General features: G+C 41.3%; 1 protein-coding gene across 8 annotated transcripts in view; it reads left to right on the top strand.

Annotated features, from left to right (window-relative positions):
- The first annotated feature begins 1,333 nt into the window (after positions 1-1,333).
- The window catches only part of WNK1 (WNK lysine deficient protein kinase 1), a 135,372-nt gene continuing 117,503 nt past the window's right edge, over positions 1,334-19,202 (top strand). For 7 of the 8 annotated variants that reach the window (XM_060024084.1, XM_060024083.1, XM_060024082.1 and 4 more), the window contains exon 1: positions 1,334-2,209. In XM_060024084.1, coding sequence (XP_059880067.1) covers positions 1,451-2,209 — 759 coding nt within the window. In that variant the 5' untranslated portion in view covers positions 1,334-1,450. The remainder of the gene's footprint in view (positions 2,210-19,202) is intronic. The other variant, XM_060024085.1, reaches the window with a different exon arrangement.

The raw sequence follows: 19,202 nt of genomic DNA, 5'->3' as shown, positions 1-19,202 counted from the left end.
GGCGGCCCGTTTCTTGAGAGCCAGAATATCTGTCCTGGGCTGGAGCCGAGGATGCGGCCTTAAGTGCCATGGAAGGGAGGTTCCCTAACCTATCCAATCAATGTTATGCACAAAGTCTGTCGCCCCAGGAAAGGGGTCCAGCTCCCCCGGCTCTCTGCCCACGCCCCGGCACCAACGCCACTCCACATTAAACAGGAACAGCAGCTCTTTTTCCATCCATGGCAACCCCAAGAGCTCGCTCTCGCCTCGGCACAGCATGGTGGGAGCCTCTCCCCTTGTCCTGCCTCCCTCTCCTTTTCTTCTCCCTTCCTTCCTAACACAATTAATGCCTAAGTCATGATTTTCCTAGCTAGCGCCCACTGAAGGATGGGGCTTAGCGACTCACGGTGACGCTCCCATCCGCCTTCCAGAAGGGGAGGTTTCAGAGAGAACTACAGCTCCCGTCAGGCATCAGCCTAAGCCATCGCAGGGCATCACGGGAGTTGTAGGCGCCTTCCTCCTCTGTCCCATTCATTCCTCAAGGCGCCAACTACAAGTCCCAGTGGGTCTCGGGGCGGGCACGCCTGCGCGAGAGCCCCGCGAGCGGGGTGGGGGGTGGGGTGCCCCGTGCAGCGGGGGGCGGGGCTCGAGCGGGCTGTGTGGAGGCTTCAGACTCCCGGCGCCATTTAGCGCCGAGTTTCGCCCGCGGACGCCGCGTTTCTGTCGCGGCGTCTCTGCACCCGTCTTCGTGACAGAAGGTGCCCAACCGGGTGACTGCCCTTCTTCTCCCGGCCCTCCTCGGCCCGGAGAAGCAGCAGGCTCGGGCCCTCCCACGCCAGCCCTCCCTCCGTCAGCCCCCGGCCCCGGCCCAGAGAGGACGGGGTCCGCCCGGCCCGGGGCGGGCGGCGAGGCCCGGGGCCGGGGGCCGCTCCTCCGCGTCGCGCGTCGGCCCCTCGCGTCGGGCGATGGGCGGCCTGTGAGGCCGTCCAGCAGGGCGGGGAGGAGGAGCGGCCACCCGCCTGGCCGCGAGCCCCGGCGCGGCCTCCCCTGCTTCCGCGCCGAGCAGCCGCCGCTCGGGGGTCCGCGCGCGCCGCCGCCTCAGGGCCCAGCCGGCCCCGTGCCGCGGCGGCGGCGGGCAGCCGGGCTGCCTCCGTCTGGACTCGGTGCGGGCCGCCGCGCCGCCCCCATGACCGCGCGCCCCTGGCGCTCCAGCCCGCCCGGCAGCCGCTTGCCGCACGATGGCTGCGGGCCGTGAGGCGCCAGCCCCCGTGCCTCCGCCCCGCCGCCGCCCCCGACCAGCGCGCCTAGAGAGCCGCAGCGGCCGCCGCAACCGGGCCCGCGGCCCCGCCTCCCGCTCGGGCCGCCGAGTCAGTGCTGAGTGAGGGGCCGTCGGCCCGCAGCCTCGCCGCCCCGGGCCGGCCCACTTCTGCGAATTCGAGCCGCCCGCCTCGCTCCCGCTCCCGCTCCCACCATGTCTGGCGGCGCCGCCGACCAGCAGAGCAGCGCGCCGGGCTCCCTGTTCCTCTCGCCGCCGGCGCCTCCCCCCAAGAATGGCTCCAGTTCGGACTCCTCGGTGGGAGAGAAACTGGGCGCCGCGGCGGCCGACGCCGGAGCCGGCAGGACGGAGGAGTACCGGCGTCGCCGCCACACCATGGACAAGGACAGCCGGGGGGCGGCCGCGACCACCACCACCGAGCACCGCTTCTTCCGCCGCAGCGTTATCTGCGACTCCAACGCCACGGCGCTGGAGCTGCCCGGCCTCCCGCTCCCGCTGCCCCAGACGAGCGCGGCCGCGGTGGTCCCGCAACGGAGCCCCCCGGAGCCCCAGCGCGAGGAGACCCTGACCCCCGCTGCCGCCCATGTGGCCCAGCAGCCGCCCGCCGCCGCCGCCGCCGCCCCCGGGGAGCCGGTCGCCGCGGGCCCAGCCGCCGCCTCGGCCCCGGGCAGCGCTGGCAGAGACCGCCAGGTTGCCCAGCCCGGCCACGCGGGGAGCAAAGAGGAGCCCCCGTCGTCGAGAAGTGGCAGCGGCGGCGGCAGCGCCAAGGAACCCCAGGAGGAACGGAGCCAGCAGCAGGATGACATCGAAGAGCTGGAGACCAAGGCCGTGGGAATGTCCAATGATGGCCGCTTTCTCAAGTTTGACATCGAGATCGGCAGGGGCTCCTTTAAGACGGTCTACAAAGGTCTGGACACCGAAACCACCGTGGAGGTCGCCTGGTGTGAACTGCAGGTATGCCCCACCTACTTCTTTATTTCTCGGTGGTTTGGATCCCCGATTTGGCTCGGTTCGGCCAGTTTGCCGAGTTCGCCCTTTGCATGTCTTTCTCTGATTGTTTGCTCCGAAATGGGGGGAGCCCAGCTTTTGGAAGAGAAGCCAGAATTTGGGGCATGCATCTAGGTGTTTGGATAGGATAGGAGTTAGTATTGGTAGCCAAAGAGATGTGCTCTAGGGAGGAGTGATGAAAGTCATCCTGATACAAACGCATTGCCTATTCGTCATTGTTTTACTCGTCTGGCAGGAAACGGAATTAGTGGGGAAGTTTTTGAGGTAGGAAAGTACAGTCTTCTTGCCTTGTGCTCCTCAGGGGGTCTGCAGTGATGAGCTGCTGGTGTGTTAGATGCGTGTTTCCGTTCCTGAGATCAGGCTGTCCTTTTAGATTAAGAACGACCTTGTTCCTGACTGACTTTCCTTTGGATATAAGTTGGTGATCACACAAGCATTTAATAAACTATAAGAAAGGCTTCCTTCTCTGGATAAATAGTTTGGGACTAGAAAGTTATAGTAAGTGGTTGATACAGTTTCACCTAATGGTGCATAAACCTTGTGATAGCTAGCAGTGATCTGACGTTGTTAATTAAAACTAGTATGTCTTCAGCCCATTCACTATACTGTGGGTAGTACAGGAGCTTATGTAAAATTGTATATGTGCTTTGAGAGTCGTAATGTCATTATCGTTGTTTTAACTTTGTTGTAAAAAGTTTTTAAGCCAGACTTTCCCAGGAGTACAAAGGAGTCACAAAGCTTCCTTTTTCACCTCTCTGGGAGGTTTTCATGGTGTAAATGAAATGATTTTCATGGTGTGTCATCCTGGTTGACAAGGATATTCTAGGTTTAAGTAGCTGGGTTTGGGCTACTTGTTGCTTGACCTGTAGCAGCTTGATTGAATGTTGTCCTCACCTGGAAGTGAACATACATAGATTATTGGAAGAAGCAGAGTTGAACTGAATGAAAAAGCCACTTACATTATACATGAAAAATGCCAGTATCCATATTCTTCTTGCCAAGAAAATGGACCAAGCTGAATTAGGGTATGAAAGTACCTGAGTGATCTGGGAATTTATCTATTATCCATGAACTAATATGTTAACACTTAACCCTTTGAATGTCACCTTCCAAATGACCAAGGCCATATCAAGTGTGAAGGGAAATTAACATGTGGAAGGAAGTAAACTTCAAAACTGACAGGTTTTTTTGGAATGTAATTTCTTAAGTTTTATAGTTAGTGATATAGAACTTCTAAGGCACTGTGAAATAAAACCTACTCAATTTTATAGTGTTTTAGAGTTGGGAAGGTGGCAGACCTTTTTTTAAAAAAAATTGTGAAACTATAACTTTATTCTGGTTGGTCAGTCATACTCAAAAACTTATGTCTGATTTCTTTTGGTTTACAGGCGGACACCTGTTTCTTTTTTGTACCTCAGGTGCTTATTGCTACTGATCCTGGATTTTATTTTTCTATAGTTTCATGTTTGAATAGGTGCTTTTTAACAGTTTTTTTTCCCCTTAATTAGTTACCTTACTCTCTTAAGACTAGACCCAAGTAAATGTTGAGCACCTTATGGATGCAATGTGTGTGTTTTCCTTTTTTGTCACTTGGAATTTTCTGATAGTTTATTATCCTGAAACTAATGATACAGTGGGGAAGAAAACCTCAATTTGTCTAATGTCAGAATAAGAATTTTGTCTAAGCTTCTCAGTTTTTCCTAGAACTGATGACTTTTTAGATTTTTGTTCTCTACCTAGGCATGGTCATGGTTAAAAGAATATCTGCTATCCTTACATATAATAATGTCGCCATATTATTTTTACGTTAGTTCAAGGTTTGGCTGGAGAACCAAATGAATCCTAGTTCATTTGTTTGGTACCCTGGTTTGGAACCTTCCATATATGTCATTTGACCCTACTTCTACGATTTTTCATTTTGGTTTTTAAAATGTGATTATCTTAGCCCCAGGATCCTTTATAGCAGTAGTTGGACAGTGTTTATGATTTTTTGGCCAGAACTTTTGCCTAATAACCTATTCAGTAGGTTAATGTTTGGGTTTTTGTCTTTGGATCTAAACTGAAGGACAAGCCAAGGGATTACTAAATCACTAGGAAAAAAGGAAAGCTTTTTTTCACTAAATGTATATTTATTAATATGCATATTTTTCTGTGGGAGGACTGGAGAAATATTGTGTTCAGTTGTCGAGTTAAAAATCTTGTGTATTAAAACTGGAAGAGATCTTAGGTTATTCTGCCCAGCTGCTTATTTGATAAATAAAGAACCTGAAGTCATAGAGCAGGTAAATGACTTGCTTGGGTTGATAAAGAACGGAAATTAAACTGGTTGGGATTCTAATAATTTGAGAAATGTTAAAGCATTTGTAATACAGTAGATGGTTAATTAGTAAATCTCAAATGAAGCTGTTCTGTTTTGGCGTGGAAGTTACTGTCAGATTTTTGGAGAAATCCTATCCTGTAACCATGGCAAATTCCAGACTTCTGATTTGGGTGTTGATTTTATCACTTCAAATGGAGAAATAAATAGGCTTTTTGGGGTGGAGAATGGGTGAGTGTGGTATACAAGTCAAATTTGTTTCAATCAAGCTTATTTTTAGAGTCACAATATGCATAGTTACTTAGTAAAACAAATATTGACTCTTAATAAATAATATGTAGGTAATACTTTGATACCACAGGATTTTAAGAGATAACAGATCTTTTAAGATGAAAATTTCTTTACCTGGTTTTATTAGGTAGGCTGTGCTTTAATTTTACTTCTCTGTTGGCTTGGTCAGAAAATGTTATTGCTGGACTTTGCAGAATTTACGTTGCATTTTTAGGAAGGGTTCTTCTTTGCTTTTTGTTTTAAAGAAACATAGCATAGTTTGCTTGAAGAAAACATGGAAATTCAAGAATGGTTGCTCTACTCTAAGCACTTTTCTCCCCATGCTACTTCTAAATACTGAGTTCACTTGATATATTGATGAGATTGTTTCCAGACCTACCTGAAAGGAGAGGTCAAATCATAAATTTTGATTAAGCTCCAAAATACTTATAGTCTATTTTTCTCTGGCTTTTCGCAAGTTAAGACTCATGTCTCATCATGAGTATATGATATTAATGTTTTATGAAAAGTTTGTCAGTGCTGCAGAAATTGGATGTGGTTCTGTGGTTAAGAAACCATAACATTTCTTTGCTATAGTTCTTAAAATAATTCATTGAACTGTATCTTCCCATTTGAACATTGAGGATTTTTCTTACCTGTATTTTTTAAATTTGTGCCACATTTCTTGTTTTTTAGGAACCTGCAGTAACTCTTAGTTTTAGGAACTGAATTTCAGGGAATAGTCTTTGGAGTTTTTCTTGTTTGTTTTTAAATTCTCCGAGTCACTGATTTTTGGAGTATGGGCAGAATTCAGATAACTCAAGGGTAGCTGCTGTGCAAATTAAAGAATGATTGGTGACTTGTTTGAAGTAATCCTTTGTCCCTTCTAAACAGGACCGAATAGAATTAAGGACAGGATAATTTTGGGTAGGTAAGATTTAATTTAAAATATATGTAGATTTATTGCATATATTTTAAATTATTATTATGATTTATTGAAAAAGAATTACATTTAGGTTTTTTTTTTAATGATATAGTTAGTTCTTAAGTCTTAAGAGCTTAAATGTTTTCCTTTTCTCTTATTTACCTTTAATATCACAGTTGTTTCTAGTGTAAGAACTTGGAAAGAGAGATTTTCTTTTGGGTTTTTTTTTTTTTTTTTTTTTTTTTTTTTGCGTTACGCCGGCCTCTCACTGTTGTGGCCTCTCCCATTGCGGATCACAGGCTCCAGATGCGCAGGGTCAGTGGCCATGGCTCACGGGCCCAGCCGCTCCGCGGCATGTGGGATCTTCCCGGACCGGGGCACGAACTCGTGTCCCCTGCATCGGCAGGCGGACTCTCAACCACTGTGCCACCAGGGAAGCCCTTTTGATTTGTTTTGATGACCATTTTTTAAATATAGATTGATTGATTGATTGATTGATGGCTGCGTTGGGTTTTCATTGCTACACTTTGGCTTTCTCTGGTTGCAGTGATCGGGGACTGCTCTTCGTTTTGGTGCGGTGGCTTCTCTTGTTGCAGAACACGGGCTCTAGGCACGTGGGCTTCAGTAGTTGTGGCTCACAGGCTCAGTAGTTGTGGTTCATGGGCTCTAGAGCACCAGCTCAGTAGTTGTGGCTCATGGGCTCTAGAGCGCAGGCTCAGTAGTTGTGGCATACGGGCTTAGCTGCTCTGTGGCATGTGGGATCTTCCCAGACCAGGGCTTGAACCTGAGTCCCCTGCATTGGCAGGCAGATTCTTAACCACTGCGCCACCAGGGATGCCCAAGAGATTGTTTTTGTGTAAAACAAATTGGGAATCTTTTGTTGCCTGGTGACTCAGTTCACTCTTTGACATTTGGATGCTAGTGCAAGATCCTGGTCATTTGAAAGTCACCCTAGTTATTAATCCCTGTGGAAACGTTCATCTAAAACGGGGCTCTCATCTTCAGAAGTCATCTTAAACCTGTTATTTGTGTTTTCTGGTAACTTCTAAATTTTTTAGATAAAGCTGTAAAAACAGCAAGAGTGGTTATGTTCAAATTAAAATTTCTGAAAATGTTCATATACTAGGGAAAAATTCACTATAATTAGTTATCAGGTTTTGCTGTACCAGTTCTTTATATTTACTTATTGTTAGCATCTTGCATTTTGCTTGGTCCCGTGTTTAAAATAAGTCAATCAAGTGTGCAGGAATAGGTGAGACTTAGCATGACCTGAATTTGGAGAAGGCACTATTTTTCTGCAGTATAACACAGTGATTAAGAACTTAAAATGCCTGACTTTCAATTCAGATCCTGGCTCAGTTAATGATTGTGTAACCTTGGGTAAACTTCTGTGCTAGTTTATTATCTGTAAAATGGAATGTAATAAGAGCACTTATTTTACAGAGTTGTTGTGATGATTAAATGAATTAGTATATATAAAAAACATTTAGGACAGAGCCTGGCACATAAATATTAACTGTGATGATGCAGCATCTTTTTTAGGCTATCTTTGAGGGTACTGATGAAAATTTTGATTTGTTTACATTTATGCTTGAAAAATGTAGCAGAACTCTTACTTTGGCTACCATACTTATCGGAGAAATGTTGGAGTTGAACATGGTGTCATCAGTGTTTTCAAATTCCTTAGCTTTAGCTGTCCTCTGACTAACTTTCTAATTTCATGACCTGTCACCTTCCCAAATGGCAGCCTTTCTGAATTACTAGTTTCCCGAATTTACTAGGATCTTTCCTCTTGGGATCATTCTTATACTTTTCTTCACATTGATTAAAAATCATGTACATTCTTTGTCTACTCCACTAATCTTTGGGGTTTTTGAAGATATAAGTATCGATAGATGCTCAATATACTTTGATAAATATTAAGTTTTTTCTGTTATTAGAAATAGTTGTAGATCTCGGAGTTGTTTCATCCATATTCCTTGCCTTTCATTGGTCCACAGCAGATTTTCTAATCTTGTATTTGGAGATTGACTCTGGTATAATACAACACTGTATAACGGAAACCGACTCAAAGGCAGAAAACTTTGTTACCCAATTACCTGACCCTGAGTAAGGAACTTAATCTGTAACACTGATTTATTAGTAACATGTCTTACTGACTTCACAGGATTGTTGAGAAGCAACTGAAATACTATGTGAAGGTACTTTGAAAAATGTAAACGATGATTCTTTTAAAAAAATCCATTTGAAGGCTCTAAGTTATCATTTGTTACAAATTAATTATTTTAAACTTCTTAGTTAAAGTTGGGTTTTAGGAGCTTTTTGTTCTGTCAGTTTAGGGATTTTATTATATCTTAAGGAGGGCAGTAGTTTTTCAGACTGAAGAGAAATTGCCAGAAGCTTTTCTTAAGAGTGTTTTTATTTGGAAGAGGACTATGCCTTTGACAGGTGGCAGGCTTAATTTTGTGTGTGGCTTTAAAAAGATTGGTTATTGGGCTTCCCTGGTGGCGCAGTGGTTGGGAGTCCGCCTGCCGATGCAGGGGACACGGGTTCGTGCCGTGGTCTGGGAGGATCTCACATGCCGCGGAGCGGCTGGGCCCGTGGGCCATGGCCGCTGAGCCTGTGCGTCTGGAGCCTGTGCTCCGCAATGAGAGAGGCCACGGCAGTGAGGGGCCCTCGTACCGCAAAAAAAAAAAAAAAAAAAAAAAGATTGGTTATTGATATGTTCTGCAGAAGAGGAGAAACTTTAGTGTTTGCTTGGTTTTGTGGTTGACTTAATTGATTGTATAATGTCCACCTTAATTTGTATTAATTTAGACTTTTCAGGTGGGCGTTCATAAAGAATTTAGTTTTTGATGTTGTGACTTGAGTCTTGGCATTACAAGATTGACATATTAAATGTGCTGTGCTACATTAATTGCTTAATGATTTTTAGAAAAGAATCATCAGATAAGCTGTTTGTCACCACAAGCAAATACAGTTTTCCCTGGAATTTAAGAAATCTTAAGAAACGTAAGAGTTTAAGAATAATTTCAGAAAGTGTTTGGAAATCTACTTGGTATAATCGTCATATTCGGGTTAGTTAAGTAAAACCACTGTTTCTGTAGATGCCTTTTGTGCAGGCAGGGTTCAGCTTCTCAGTGACAGATGATCTGTGTTTTGGTCATTATGTACATGGTGAATGGTTTTGTGTTAATCAAACACTAATATATAAACCAAACAGTGAGAGGTGAAGCGAATTAGTGAATCAAATAATTATTGATGTACACATTTCCTCTATTAGTCGATAGAAGTAAACAGGTTGTTTGGGATAATGATAGGATCATCTTCATGGCTAATAGTTTTGAGCTAAATAACATGATATGCAGTCGCCCTCCATATCTGCAGGTTCCGCATCCACAGGTTCAAACAACTGTAGATAGAAAATATTCAGGAAAAAGAAATGCCAGAAAGTTCCAAAAAGCAAAAGTTGAATTTGCTGCACTTGTAGCAACTGTGTGCATAGCACTTACATCGTGTTCACAACTATTTATATTAGCATTCACATTGTGTTAGGTATTATAAATAATCTAGAGATGATTTAAAGTATACAGGAGGATGTGTATAAGTTATATGCAAACACAGCACTGTTTTATAGAAGGGACTTGAGCGTCCGTGGATTTTGGTATCCATGGGGTGGGGGTTGGAGAGCATCCCTGGAACTAGTCCCTGGTGGACACTGAGGGATGACTGTATTCATCTCTTTGTGGATATCCTTTTTACTTGGACTGGTAGATCATTGTGGATTAAGGTAAGTTTGGGAAATACAGCATATCATCTCTTTAACATGCTGAAGAGTTCCTAGACATTATCATATTTACATGCTCTTCCAACTGTCCTCACACCCTTCCCACACAAATGCTCAACTGTAGGTGGTGGAGAGAATTTTAAGCAGAGAAGTTAATTGGCAGATTTGCGTAGTAGTAATTGTGGAGAATGGATTTAAGGAGTACGAGGGATGTGTAGAGTTTAGTTTTATGTGTGGGTATGAGATTTCTAGGGCCTGAACTAGGACAGTAATAGAGGAGTGGAATCTTTAAATATTTAGTAGATAAAATATGCAGAGTTTAGTGATTAAGTGGAGTTTGGAGGAAAAATGAAGCATGGGTAAGAGGATGGGTGGGGATAGTGATGGTTCTGTCAACTGAGGGAGGGCATAAGAAAGGAGTTTTGTTTTTTTGAGAGGGGAAGGGGTATGAAGATGTATTCAGTTTGACATGTTGACTTTGAGATACTTGTGAAACCTCCAGGAAGTTCAGCCAGGCTGTTGGATACATTCATGAAGCTCAAATAATGGGTCTGAGGTAGAAATAGAGGCTGTTTATATTAGTCATAGCTGAAATAATGGAAGTAAATGGAATCATCTAAGGAGAGGATATATATGAAGAGAGAAGTAGAGGAAGAGACAGGGGAGAATAATGGGCCTAGGGCAAAATGGGAATAATTGATGGATGGGCAAAGGAAAAAGGAGCCCAGGGGTTAGGCTAAGTAGAACACTAGGAGAATGGTAATATCAAGGGAATAAAATTCCAGGAAGGAATATAGCAGAGAAGTCCAATTGGCATAGTAGTAGTTGTGGATAATGGATGTTAGAAGGCATAGAAAAAAAGTGTAGAGATTAGTTTAGGCAGTTGAAGTTGTTCATTGCATTTGGCTATTAAGTCATTAACCAGCAACATTCAAGATTATCTACATGAGAGGGGAGGTTGCATAAGGGAGGAGCACATAAGTAGATGTATAAGTCTCTGCTAATATCCTGGATTTCTGGGCTGGTCACTGTCACTAAATTTCTCTATCTATAAAGCCTTAGGTGGCTATTTAAATTTAAATTAATTAAAATGAAATAAAAACTTTAAACTTAATCCTTCAGTTGTACTGGCCACATTTCAAGTGGTCAGAAGCCATGTGTGGCTACCATACTGGATGGCACATATAGAACATTTCCATCATGGCAGAAGGTTCTGTTGGAATGTGCTGTATCTAGATCGTGTGTTAAGTTGTGCTTTAAAAAAGAAATAGCTTTATTGAGATATAATTCACACCACAAAGAACATACAGTGTGGTGGTGCTTTTATAACTGAAGTGTTAAATATTTTTAAAAAATGTATTCTCTATTAATAATAAAATAGTACTTCCTTTTTTGGAAAAGATATACAAAGGATGTTATCACAAACTCACATATACATGCAGAATTAACAAAAATTAACATTATGTCACATTTGCTCCAGATATTTGGTGATCTTAACAGTTTCAGAAGAGTGGAAACTTTGCAGTGGGTTTAAAGAGTGGCGGAGGGAGGTTAAGAAGTAGAGACAAAAATAGTAGGCCATTTCTTTAGACAAGTTTCAACAAATACGGGGCAAGAAGGATTAGGTAAGTAGAAGGCGTGATCAAGGATGACGTGGATAGATAGATGATCAAGGAAAGGTCTAAAAAGTTGAAGCATTGAAATATAATATTTTGTCTGCTTTCTCTGCTTCAGTATCTATCGTAAGTGTCTATTCTAAGCCAGTTACTGTTTTAGTTTTGGTTATTCTTTATGAATGGTTAAATTCAATCTAAAGAGTTTTCATACTTCATATGCCATTTATCAACTAGTTTCCAGAATACTCAGTCGTTGGGAGTGATGTGCTGATTCTTAAACAGTTTGTTTCTCTCCTGGCATTAATGCTACCTTTGCGTATTAGTCCTGTGATACATACTTTATTAGTGGAGCATCTAAAATGACCATCTTTGTGTGTCACTTGAGGAAACAGATCTCCATTACGAGAAAGATTCTTAATTATTATGCTGTTTCTAGGATGTGGTCAAAGTGGACTTGTTTTACAACAAAAAGCCTAAAAACTGCATATACTTTCTTCAGCCCTTGTCTTTTTTTTTAAATTTGTTTATTTTATTTATTTATTATTTTTGGCTGCGTTGGATCTTCGTTGCTGTGCGCAGGCTTTCTCTAGTTGAGGCGAGTGGGGACTGCTCTTCGTTGCGTTGCGCGGGCTTCTCATTGCAGTGGCTTCTCTTGTTGCGGAGCACGGGCTCTAGGCGTGCGGGCTTCAGCAGTTGTGGCTCGCGGGCTTCAGTGGTTGTGGCTCGCGGGCTCTAAAGCGCAGGCTCAGTAGTTGTGGCACACAGGCTTACTTGCTCCACGGCATGTGGGATCTTCCTGGACCAGGGCTTGAACCCATGTCCCCTGCAATGGCAGGCGGATTCTTAACCACTGCGTCACCAGGGAAGCCCTAGCCCTTGTCTTTTTGAAGAGTGTTCCTTGCTAATTAATCTGAAAAGTATTAATAATTACTAATACTTACTTACCTAATAGGACTTTTTTTTTCTTGTGACAGGCACAGTACTATGCCCATATCATATTTTTTGTTATTTTCACAACAACAGTACAAGGCAGATATGTTCTTACTTTTTATTTGGGGAAGCTAACTCAGGTTTAATAACTTGTTTAAGATCACATGGCCTATCTGAGTCCTTGTTTTTTCCACTGCAAAATACTTCAGTTAAACCAGGAAGAAGTTTGAGTTCTAGTGGAATTCTAAGGCCTTTTGCTCTGTTTAGCAATTATAATTTGTCGTTGAGCAACATGTACCTTTTATACTTTGAGTTCATGAAATAACTCTCCAGTGGCCTTTTAGCTAGTGTACATATATAGATGCTATAAGGAGGGAGATGGCGTGTTTGTTTTATTAACTTCTTGGTGTGTCCAAGGTTTTTTAGATGCTATTTACATTGGTTATTTACATTGGATATAGAATGTTCAGTTTATTTATTTTTATTAGTTTTATTTATTTGGCCACTCAACATGCGGGATCCTAGTTCCCAGACCAGGGATGGAACCCGCGCCCCCTGCAGTGGTAGCATGAAGTCTTAACCACCGGACCACCAGGGAGGTCCCTAGAACGTTCTGTTCAGACTTAAATCTTTAAGGAGAAGGAATATTATTTCTAGTGTTCTATGTGTATCAAATTTCTACCTAATAGAGACAAATTGAATGGTTATAGTGTTAGTGGGATTTTGGTCAGTGGTCTTTAGATGACTTCTGTGTATACAGATTGTTCATATTCAAGTTTTACATTGTTAGTAATAATTAATTGGACTTACAAATTCCTAAAATTGTATCAATGCTACCTTTTACTCACCAGGAAAGCAGACTTAAGGATATTGGATCTACAATGAATAGATCAACATGTTAATTGCTATAATTTCCATAGGACTTAGTTTTATTTACTTTGGAGATTGAGGTTATAGTTTGTAGCTTTAGTTCTTTTTTTTTTTTGTAGCTTTAGTTCTTGATACTGACAGTATGAATTGACTTTTTTCCCTGATTTTTTTTTTTTTTAATCTTACCTCTTTTTCCTTCTCTTCACTGTTTACTTTGACATTTTATATATACTATTGGGAAGTATTTGCCTCTCTTGTTTCTATGAACTCCAAATAGAAATCTTGTATAAATTACATAATTATGTTTTGAAATCCTCTGGAATGTTTAATTTATTCAGCATTGTTATGGAAATAAGATGTTACCTCATCTCCAGTAAGATTTCCTGGTAAGTTAAATTTTCTTCTCCAAGTAACAAGACTTTGTATTAAGTTTGGTAATACTCTTAAAGTGCATTAGTGGTATTTGCTTATATACCTACCCACCAGCACAGAATAATAAGCATATCAACCCATAGGCCTGGATTCCTGGATATTCTTTAGGCTAAAATGGTTCTTTGAAGTCAGACAATCCTATACCATTACACCAGGGGTAACCATACTTAAGGCACACAAGATGTCACCTCAAAATATGACAGATTTACAGACTATTACTGTTGTGGTTAAAGTAGCTGGGCCTCTAAGGGTTTTCAGCTTCAGCTACACACTGTGCAAATCACCCCTCCCTCTTTCATCCCCAGGCATAGGGTTAGATTTTCATTCTCCTTTATTTCAAGGTAAGTTGCGTCATTGTGTATGTATAACATGGGGGAAACTTTGCTGCCAGTGGACCTCATTCAGGGCCATTTAAGTGAATCAGAGAATTTCTAAAAACAGTACACTTAAAAGGGAACGCCTTGGAGTCTCAGTTGCTTACCAGAACACTTTCTGGCCTTTTCTTGCATACTTTCTACACACTTTATCTTATTTCAGGACTATTTAATATTACTCATAGGGATAGCTTTTATCAAGTCAGAATAGAGTCTACTGTGCACCCTTTCTCTTGGTCCAGAGAATTTGCTTCAGTTACCAACTGAGAAGGTCCACTCAAGTGGTTCTTTCAGAAAAATGATGATGACTCCAAGGTACCTTGCTCTTTTTTGCCTGGACAAAAAAAAAAAAAAACAGAAATTTTTAAACATTAGACTCTCAATTTAAATATTGGTTCTGCCTAACCAAGCACTCTACTACATAGAGGTGCTAGTTTAGATTTTACTTTTCGTGAACAAACTGTGTTGCATTTGTACCAGTAGTTTCTTATGTCTCTACAGATTTTTTTTTTCTCTTGGACATAAGTGGAGAGGGGAGCGTTAGTGATATGTTGCTGGTGAGCATCTTATGGCTAAAGCATAGCTTTGATTTCTGTGCTGAGAATCTTGACTGTTTTCCATTCCTCTTATAAGGACAGAAGTGAAACTGCCATACTTCCCAATAATACCACCCTTCCAGGCTTTCATAGATCTTACTGAGTATTCACTTGGTTTGAATACCTTATTAGTTTAGTATTTTAAACATCTGTCATCCTTACCCTCTACAGTGACTAAAGATGACTTCTTTAACAACCAGTACTTAACTAAATGTTACACAATATAATTTTTTCCCTCTTCACATGATGGACAGATATAGTAATACTTTTAAAAAAAACTTTTTACTGTGAAATACATCCAGACATAGCAATTGTCCCACATCTGGCCAGAAGCTGCTTCCTGTGTCCTTTTAATTAACATGATCTTATCATTTTTTGATAATAATCTTACTTTTTGTACAAGATATTCCAGGTTCTTCTTCCTCTTTCTGCATCCCAGCAGTGGACCAGCCATTTCTCCAAGGAGCCTGGTTCCTTTTATGGTAGAACAGAATTCAGAAAATGAGATCTGGGGGTCAAGTGTGCACAAGGCTCCTGGGGCATCACTGTTTCCAGACTCTTCTAGTGAAGAGTTAGGAAATATTTATGTGTATGCATGTGTTTTTGCCTCTGTTTGTGTGTATACATCTATATCTATTGAAAACCATGAGTTCACGTTGATATCTCTAATGCTCATTCAACACAGAGTTCATTCTAGCTTTCCCCTTTTCCATATATGTACACCCCACTTCTCTGAGAGTGACAGACTTGCTTCTCATTATCCTAAATGTATGTATGAATTGGCATAGTCTAGAAATAATTTATGTGATTTTCACCCCTGATTCCTGGCAGAGCTCCTAAATGCCTTGGAAGTTCCAGAGGGATGGGAGTATCTTTTGCTCTAATGAGGTGACTCTTGACTGGCTGGCCCTTAGATGGCTTCAGGGTAGGGACTGGTCACCAGAAAGACCCTGCCATGATTAGAGGGTTGGAGCTTTCAGCATTATTCCCGCCTCCACCTCTGTGGGAGGAGGGGAAGAGGAGCTGGAGATTGAGCTACTCACTGATGGCCAGTGATTTACTCAACCAAGCGTATGTAGTAAAACCTCCATAAAACCCCCTAATCAACAGGGTTTAGAGAGCTTCTGGGTTCATGAACACTTCAAGGTGCTAGGAGGGGGTACATCAGAGAGGGAGGGCATGGAAGCTCTGTGGCCCTCCTCCTCCTATACCTTGCCCTATGCATCTCTTCCATTTGGCTGTTCCTGAGTTCTTTGAGCCACTCTGGCAAGTTGTCAAACCTGAGGAGGGGGTCATGGAAACCCCGGATTTATTGTTCGTTGGTCAGAAGTATAGGTGGCAACCTGGGACTTGCAAGCATCTGAAGTGGAGACACTGTTGTAGGACTGAGCCCTTAATCTGCGGAGTCCATGCTTACTCCAGGTGGTTAGTGTCAGAAATGAATTGAATCCGTAGGACACCCAGTTGGGGACCAGAGAGCTGAAAAATTTGTTGGTGGCATGAAAAACACCATGCCATTGGTGTCAGGGTGTTGAGAGTACAAACAGTTCAGAGTAGCCATTCTCTTAGCTCCTCTGGGCTGGTGTCCCTCAGGCACCCTTCTCACTGCAGTGGGGCTACCATCCCTTCTCCCTCTAACATCTTCTCTGGCGGCAGTAATCTTTTTTTTTTTTTTGAATTTTATTAAATTATTTTTTATACAGCAGGTTCTTACTAGTCATCTATTTTATACATATTAGCGTATATATGTCAATCCCAATCTCCCAGTTCATCCCACCCCCACCACTTTCCCCCCTTGGTGTCCATACATTTGTTCTCTACATCTTGGCAGCATTACTCTTTTAAAATTAATTTACTTTCTGTCCTTTTACATTCTCTCTGCTGCTGCTTTTGGGGATATGATGCAGCTTTTGTTTTTTTTTTTAAAGCCTTACAAGAAAACAGGTGACATGAACTGCCATGAATTTACTGTAAATACAAATAACTTCTATGAATCTTAGTATCAAAATTATTCATAATTAGTGTTTTCTAAGTTTTTTCTGATGGAAATTTAGCATCCAGATTAAGACACACTGTGTATAAAAAATACACATTGGATTTTAGTATTTTTTTAAAGTTAAAATATTCCAATTAAAAAATTGATTACATGTTAAAATGATAATGTTTGGATGTATTGGGTAAATAAATATATTATTAATTTCATCTGTTTCTTTTTACTTTACTTAACGTGGCTGCCTGAAAATTTAAAATTGCATGTGTGGTTCACATTATGTTTCTGTTGGCCACCACTGACCTAGACTATTCTGTTAAAATAAAATGTTGTAAGAGAGCTGATGCTGCAGTAAATTAAGTTTACTACTTCCTTTTAAAAAATATCTTAACACCTTCCTTTTTGTGGTTTATTTCATTAGCACCCTTTGCAAACCATAATTCTTTTGCTGTCGCTGAACATAGAAATTTGGTGTTTCATTCTTTTTCTTTTTTTGTTTATTTATTTAGGCTGCCCTGGGTCTTAGTTGTGGCATGCATGCGGGATCTAGTTCCCTGACCAGGGATTGGACCCGGGCCCCCTGCATTGGGAGCCTGGAGTCTCACACACTGGACCACCAGGGAAGTACTGAAATTTGGGTTTTTTAAGTCTTTTCTTTTTGGTTTGTGGTGCTTTTAATACCTGATTATTATGAAAATTGGCATCCAGTTCTTTAAAATTTTATCTTTTGTTGTTTTCCAGCATGTCTGTATCAGAAATATTTCTTATGGTCTTATTCTTTGGGTACTTTAGTTGTTGCCAAGAGAATGTTAGAAGTCAGTTTTTTGACAAATATCTTGAAATACTTGTAAACACTTTTGTCTATTTCAAATAAACTGCTAATGCATGTTTGGATGTACATCGAACATGTAAACTTGCTGCTTTATTTATATTCTTTGATCATTACTGGCCACTGTGGCTCCTTAACCTGGTTGACCAATTTAGTGCCCATATTCCTGTTTTCATGATGTCGAGAAATAGTTTTCATTGATTTTTGGTGTCTTTTGCTCCTAAAAAGAGACATTATTTATAGGTCAACAACTTATTTGCATTATTTTCCCAAAATAGTTAATTTTTTGACTAGCTGTTCCTGTACAATAAATAAGGATGAAAAGATCACTGAAAATGTAGCTAACTGCTTTAATAAAGTTGTAAAATATTTGAGATGCCAAGACAATGCTTTTCAAACTCTTATATGGTAATTTAATGGCCCCAGAAACCTATTTTCCTTTTGTATAAGGACCTTTTGATAGTCTTTTTTTTTTTTTCTTTTTTTGCGGTATGCGGGCCTCTTACTGTTGTGGCCTCTCCCGTTGCGGAGCACAGGCTCCGGACGCGCAGGCTCAGCGGCCACGGCGCACGGGCCCAGCCGCTCCGCGGCATGTGGGATCTTCCCAGACCAGGGCACAAACCCGTGTCCCCCGCATCGGCAGGCGGACTCTCAACCACTGCACCACCAGGGAAGCCCTTTTGATAGTTATTTTTTAGAGCTACATGTTAATTTGATTTTGACTCAATTATCTGAATTATAAGCTTCATTTATTTCTACCATAGTTTTTATAATCACACACAAAAAATATTTATAAGAAAATTTTATAAAAGTAACACATTCTCATTATAAAAATTAGTAAATTAGAGGGAAAAAGGAAATAAAAATTACCTGGAATGTATCTCTTCATCTAGAGATAAGCATTGTTAACATAATTTCTGTGTGTTTTTCTTTTTATGGTTGTGATTATACTGTATGGTGGTACAGTTTGCCTGTTTTACTGCATAGCAAAAACATTTTCCCATTTAAAAATTTGAGGTTTTTACAGAATCCAACAACACATTAAAAGGATCATACACCATGAACAAATGGGATTTATCTTGGGGATGCAAGGATTCTTCAATATATGCAAGTCAATCAATGTGATATACCATATTAACAAATTGAAGAAGAAAAACCATATGATCATCTCAATAGATGCAGAAAAAGCTTTTGGCAAAATTCAACACCGATTTATGATAAAAAACTCCTCAGAAAGTGAGCATAGAGGGAGCCTACCTCAACATAATAAAGGCCATATATGACAAACCCACAGCAAACATCATTCTCAATGGTGAAAAACTGAAAGCATTTCCTCTAACATCAGAACAAGACAAGGATGTCCACTCTTGCCACTATTATTCAACATAGATTTGGAAGTCCTAGCCACGGCAATCAGAGAAGAAAAAGAAACAAAAGGAATACAAATTGGAAAAGAAGAAGTAAAACTGTCACTGTTTGCAGATGACATGATACTATACATAGAGAATCCTAAAGATGCCACCAGAAAACTACTAGAGCTAATCAATGGATTTGGTAAAGTTGCAGGATACAAAATTAATGCACAGAAATCTCTTGCATTCCTATACACTAATGATGAAAAATCTGAAAGTGAAATTAAGAAAACATTCCCATTTACCATTGTGACACAAAGAATAAAATACCTAGGAATAAACCTACCTGAGGAGGTAAAAGATCTGTACTCAGAAAACTATAAGACACTGATGAAAGAAATCAATGATGACACAAACAGATGGAGAAATATACCATGTTCTTGAATTAGAAGAATCAATATTGTAAAGATGACTATACTACCCAAAGCAATCTACAGATTCAGTGCAGTCCCTGTCAAATTACCAGTGGCATTTTTTACAGAACTAGAACAGAAAATCTTAAAGTTTGTATGGAGACAAAAGACCCCGAATAGCCAAGGCAATCTTGAGGGAAAAAAACGGAGCTGGCGGAATCAGACTCGCTGACTTCAG

Source organism: Delphinus delphis, chromosome 11 (assembly GCF_949987515.2).
Source record: "Delphinus delphis chromosome 11, mDelDel1.2, whole genome shotgun sequence".
Lineage (NCBI taxonomy): Eukaryota > Metazoa > Chordata > Mammalia > Artiodactyla > Delphinidae > Delphinus > Delphinus delphis.
The sequence above is the reverse complement of the archived record's forward strand: the minus strand, read 5'-3'. Positions and strand labels throughout refer to the sequence as shown.